Genomic DNA, 6,451 nt, shown 5'->3' on the forward strand with positions numbered 1-6,451 from the left:
CGACCCTTTAAGATTTAACGTCACATTCCATAGTTGACTTGTAATTATCCTTGCAGTGAATGAACAAGAGGTGGGCATCTTCATACCCCAACTAACATTATGCACATATGCTGCAAATGATTAGTAACTCCGGCTAGATCTAAGATCATTTAGAGCATTATTTATATAAGATTAAAGTGGATTAAGACACTCGATAACCCAATCCAAAACGACAGAAAGCTACATGCAGTGCACTCTTTCAAGTACTTCATTCATTTTTCCTTATAATTTCACTTGGTTAGACAAAAATATTAGGCCCATCTTTCTGTTGCTAACAAATACAAAATTGTACTTCATCGTGCTAACTCTAAGTACACTGTATAGCATTCACAACCTCACTCTCCATAGCCCATGGCAATCACCTGAATTGACTGGGATCAGACCAGCATTCTGATTGCAAAACTTAACAGCTATCACCAGTAATCCCCACAAGAACATGCCCCATCCTTGAAGCAATGAAACCTGTGGCAATCCCTTACTGTAATCACTCTTCCTGTCATACCAGATAGAAATTTAATTGCATTATGACAGTCACCACATATTCTTAAATTCTTTATGATAAGAATAGGTTCACCGTCTTTAGTAGATAAAAGCCCGAAAGCAACTGCCAACTTTTCACTATGATGCCATAAGCTTCTCTCTTTCTCCTCCTGCCTAGCTCCATCATCTCTAATCAGAGCCCACCTCAAATCTGGAGAATACCCTTCTTGCTTCATCTTCTTTGACATCTCTTCCCAGAATTTATACACCTCGTTTATCATCGGATGAGAACTATCCTCTGCCACAAAGACATGAACTCTTTTGGCCACCTCAATCCAACTGCAACCCACTTGCTTTCTGATTCCCTTGTCTCGCATTTGTTTTCTAATAGCTGCTACCTCTTCCCATCTGCCAAGACAAGCTTTCATGTGTACAAGCATGACATACGGTGCCGCATTTGAAGGATCCATCCGAACACACTGGTTAGCTGCCTTTGTTGCTAGCACTATATTACCATGAGTTCGACATGCCCTAAGTAACGAGCCCCAGCCAATTGTACCGGGATTATATGGCATTGTTTCGATTAGTCTCTCTGCTTCCTCGAGCTTTCCTGCTCGACCCAAAAGGTCAATCATGCATGAATAGTGCTCAACCTCTGGTTTTATCCCAAATTTGTCAGTCATTAAACCAAAATACTTCTTCCCTTCCTCGACTTTTCCAGTGTGTGCACATGCAGATAGGACAGAGATGAATGTTATATTTGTAGGTGTCAGATTTCTTTCAAGCATCCATTCAAATAGTAGCCGCGACTCCGCTCCATGCCCATGCTGTGCATAGCCTGTGATCATAGAATTTAAAGTGACAGCATTATGCTCAGGCATTCTATCAAAAAGTAGTCTTGCATCATGCAGATTTCCACATTTAGAATACATTGCAATGAGAGCATTGCTCACTGAGATTCGGTTGGACGTAATGCTAGACTTGACTGTCAAAGAGTGAATTTGTTTCCCTTGAGTCGGTGATGACAAGTTGGAAGATGCACCAATCACGCAAACAAAGCTGCAATCATCAGGTCGATGGCCGGCAAGCTGCATTTGTCTAAAACAAGCAACAGCTTCTTCACACAACTCAGACTGCGAATATGCAGAAATCATTGTGTTCCAAAGGACTAAGTCAGGATAAGGAATTTCCTGAAAGACTTTTTTGCAATCTGATATGCCACCACTACATTTTGAGTACAGATCAATCAGACCACTTCCAACGTGTGGATTTTCGTGAAAACCCACTTTGATTAACCGAGCATGAAATTGAAGCCCACCGCGCAAGTCTTCCATGGACGTAAGCGCTGTCAATACACTTGCCATAGTAAACATGTCTAAATTTAAGTCCCTATGTTCCATTTCTTTATACAAAGCCAACGCCTTTGTCCCTTCCCTATGCTGCCCATAAGCAACAATCATCGTGTTCCAAGAAACTTCATCTTTTATCTCACCCATTGATGCGAATACCCCTTGAGCATAATCTAGAAGCCCATTTTTGCTATAGTACGTTATGAGAGTGTTGTTAACAGAAGCATAAGAGATAAACCCAGCTGAAATAGACAAGGAATGAAGCTGAGTGATGAAATCAACATTGTCATTAGCAGCAGTAATAGCAGCGGAAAGTGTAAACCCATCCATGCCACGACCCATCTCCCTCAAGTCGAGAAAGAGTCGAAAAGCAGGCAGGGTGTGGCCAAGATCAGCGTAAGCGGAGATAAGGGTGTTGTAAGAAACAATATCTGGTTGGGGAATTTTATCAAACAGTTGGTGGGCAAGGTGGAGCTGAGACTCTTTAGTATAGGCATTGATGATAGCATTGAATGAGAAGACATTGGGTGCAGGCGTGGCTTCGAAAGCCCTGCGAGCAGTGGTAAGGAGGCCACACTTGGAGTAGAGAAGGATGAAATGGTTGGAGAGGTAAGTAGATGATGGAATGAGTGATTTGACGTAAAGGGTATGCAGAGATTTGCCAGTTAAGAGGTCTCTCTGGGCTATGCATGTTTTCAGAATGTGGCGGAAGTTTTGGAGGCACTCCACCAATGTTTGTTGGTTCATCTAAAGGGACAGTCGCACTATTGCGTTTGACATCATCAACTCTTGTTCTTGCCCTTCACTTGTACCCGTTTGAATTTCATCAACAGCTACTACTGAAATTTACGAACCAAATTATACTTATTTCCTTTTGACTTGAATTTCTTGGTTAAAAAGACACTTGTAGTATAAAAAGTTGGTAATAGCAAAAATATCACTTTTTCAAGGTTTATCAAAAGGGAAACAAAGCAGCAAAACAAAACTAGTTACTCCCGCCGTTTCAATTTAAATAATATATTTTTCTAATTAATCCGTTCCAAAATGAATGATACATTTTTATATTTAGAAATAATTTAACTTATAATTTTTTTATTTTATCCACTTTACCTTTAATGAGAAGAGTTTATAGTCACACAAATGTTATGACCCCAAAAAGCTTTTGTCCCTTAAGCTTTTAGGACCACATGTTTCCAAATTTTTTTTAAAAAACTTTGTGTCAAGTCAAACTACATCATCTACATTGAAACAGAGAGAGTAGAAATCAAGCGAGGGAGTGAAATCCCAATAACATCTCCTATAACACGCGAAGAAATTCTAGAAGGCACAAGAGCATGTAATTCAAAACGAGGCTCTTGACTGAAAGCCAAATTAGCTAAACCATCAGCTACTGAATTAGCATCCTTGTATGAGCAATAGAAACCACATAGTTCCTAGCTAAGAGATAACAGATGCAGTTAACAATATCACCATGCCAATGAGACACATACCATCCATACCGCAACACATAAACCATACTAGAATTATCAATTTGCAAGGCAACCCGACAGACCGACATCACCCCTTGTCCCAGGCTTCTTGAAGACCAGTGAGCACCCTCCATAGCTCAGCCCTGAATAATGTGCAGAACCCAAGCCTGACTGAAAATACACCTGTCCTACTATTAGAAAAATATCGTCAGCAGTCCCTATCATAATACTCCTTCAAATGGCCCTATCTGTATTCAAAGACCATCCACCCATTGTTAGGAGGTGACTAACCTAGCGAGACTACCTGCTTATTATTAGAAATATTCCCTATTATCTGTTATGTCGAGGAAGAGGCAAACCCGAAAATAAAGAAGATAAAGAACACCAAATTTTAACGTGGAATATACCAAAAGAGACACAAACATTTTTCGGTTCTAACAAGTGATATCAGAGCGAGGTTCAAGACAGATTCATCTTGGCGGGTTCAGTTCTAGCCGCAACATATTTGACGATAATCGTGTTTTTTGTCTGAGAAATTTGACCGGTGTGCTACGCACGTTGAGACAAACTTTGTGGTGGAGATTTGGAGATGCAACATGTTGAAGGCTATGTGAAGAAGGTGGATCAAGTTTATTTTGTCAGAAAATTCCGGCCAAGGGGGAGAATTGTTATGTGTTTGCCATAATTTTCTTACCATATTTGGTTTTCCTATTTATTGAAGGAAAGGACAATATAATTACCTTAATTGGGTTTTCCTTTTTGTAGAAGAAAATTATAATTCTCCTATACTTGGCTAGTCCTTTTTTTTGTAGGAAAAGGTTTGGAGTTCTATAAATTGAAGATCCGTCTTTCTCATTCAGTAGCCTCCACAATGTAGTCATATGGAGTTTGAGAGTCGTATTTAGGGGAGAACTTTACGGGACAAGTGTAGTGTGTCACTTGTGTTTGCCTCTTCGTGAGGTTGTTCTCTCGATATTTTGTACTCTCTTTTTATATAGTGGATTGCTCATCTCCGCGGTGGATATAGGTCAGTTGACCGATCCACGTTAAATGTTTGTGTCTCTTTTGGTATATTTCTTCTTTGTTGTGTGATTTATCGTCGCTTAAGATTTGCTTTGCTAGCTTCCGCATGATACCTGATTTTTCGGTCCTAACATTATCTTCAACGAATGCCAAAAATTAACACAAGCTCTAACCATGTTAACAAGGGCTACTACCTTTTTATAACTAATTTTTGGAACAAAGCATTATTGCGCCAAATTCATTAGCAGGTGAACCCGAAGAAAATTCTTCAATTTTCATCCATAACTCCCTAGGATCATTCAGATATTAAATTAGCGATAAGCCAACAATGGAGATCAAGAGCAAAAAAGCGCGACTTGTGTTCTGCAGCAAAAATACGATCCCAAACTGCCCGAGCATAAATACAGTATCGCAAAACATGCAACAAAGATTCATCCTCTACTTCACAAACCATGGAAGTACCCGCCAGAGTAAGATGGCGGAAATATCTTTCTGAATTTGTACAAATTTTACCTTTGCCACATAACCAAAGTAAAACTCAAATTTTTTCAAGCCCACACCAGCCCCAAATTAACTTCCAAATAGACATAAGCTTATCCAAATTGGTAAGGACCTTATACATCGAAGCATATGTGAAAGAGCCACTCGAATTGTTATTATAATTTTTTAATACTTTTACTCTTTTCGGTGATATTTTTTCTTTTTTTTTGTTCAAATATACGTATGTGTCTAGGTAAAACATTCGTTAAGTAATTCACCACATACTAATACTAGGGAAAACAGCAATCCAACTATAGAACAAATGATACATAGACATAAAAATATATCCCACAAAGCACATTCTAAAAAGTTGTACAAAGAAGGTCTAGCTCCAAATTGTGCAAGAATAGAAGCATTCATGAGTTTCTCGAACTTTGAGTTAGTATTAGTCAATTCTATTTCTCAATGGGGTGGGGAATGGATTTAACTCCATGGTAGAGTGTTAAGAACGCTCTTGGTAATTTCACCTCAATATTTTGTATGTTGATATTTGAAAACGTGTAAATTTTACTCCCTCCGTTCCAATTTATGTGAACCTGTTTGACTGGGCACAGAGTTTAAGTAAAATATGAAGACTTTTGGAATTTGTGGTCCTAAACAAGTCCAAATGGGGTCCAGAGTATTTGTGTGGTTATAAAAGCTTCTCATTAAGGGTAAAGTTGTAACTTTAAGCTAAATTGTTACCAAATTTAGAAAAGGTTCATTCTTTTTGGAACGGACCAAAAAGGAAATAGGTTCACATAAACTGGAACAGAGGGAGTATAATTTTAGGATTGTATACGAGTAAATTCGAGGCTAATGAGCACCCGATTTTCGGGTGAGGCAAACGAAGCAAGGACATAACTATAAGAAATCGGAGTCGAAGCTAGGAATCTCTCGTACTAAGGCTCGAATAAAGCACCTACCACCGGAGCCATCGAAACCTTGCCTCCGGATTCGGTTCGAGCTCCAAGACCTCGGTAAGAATTACCAAATGACTGCACACGACTAGCAAAGGGCCTTGATATCTGTTCCCAACCGGATATCACGGCGTAGATCTCGACCCGTATCGGTAGCAGATCAGTGATCAGTGACTGCACACTCTATTTTGCGCTTATTCTTTGAGATTTTAATTTCAGGTCAACCTAAAAATGTCAAACACTCAGTCTGCTCGTTGAACATTGATGCTGAGTCTGGCCATCATGGCAAAAATAACAATATAGTACCTAGCAACGAGGTGTCCCCTATTGATCCTAACGGAGTCCCAGTTACAGACCCAGTCGATGCCAACTCGCATGTGGCCATCGATGCCAACCTACCGACTGACCTTGAGAATAACGTTCGTGGAGGAGCCCGACCAACGCCTCGAGGTATGCTCGAAGGTGAAGGCGACGGGATCAATCTGCGGGTGATCTTTGAAGTGTTATAGGCCCAACAGGCGGCGATAGCACAACTGCAAAATCAAAGCCATGCCCCTAGAAGAGTTGAGCCCAAATCATCCCGGGAAAACACCCGAAAAATGTGCAGGTCATAAAAAGGGCGGATGAAGGTGAGCTCGGGACCAACCTAGAA

The 6,451-nt window shown here is 40.0% G+C and overlaps 1 protein-coding gene across 1 annotated transcript; it reads right to left on the bottom strand.

Moving 5' to 3' along the window:
• Positions 1-236: 236 nt before the first annotated feature.
• LOC104242985 (pentatricopeptide repeat-containing protein At3g49710) lies at positions 237-2,771 on the bottom strand. Its single transcript, XM_009798099.2, has one exon. It carries the CDS (start codon positions 2,613-2,615, stop codon positions 453-455), a length of 2,163 nt encoding a protein of 720 aa, XP_009796401.1. The 5' UTR covers positions 2,616-2,771; the 3' UTR covers positions 237-452.
• Positions 2,772-6,451: the final 3,680 nt, after the last annotated feature.

Source organism: Nicotiana sylvestris, chromosome 4, assembly GCF_000393655.2.
Source record: "Nicotiana sylvestris chromosome 4, ASM39365v2, whole genome shotgun sequence".
Lineage (NCBI taxonomy): Eukaryota > Viridiplantae > Streptophyta > Magnoliopsida > Solanales > Solanaceae > Nicotiana > Nicotiana sylvestris.

What these genes read in the sequence shown, in the direction of transcription:
- LOC104242985 (XM_009798099.2), bottom strand. Translation starts at nt 2,615, where the DNA reads ATGAACCAACAAACATTGGTGGAGTGCCTCCAAAACTTCCGCCACATT.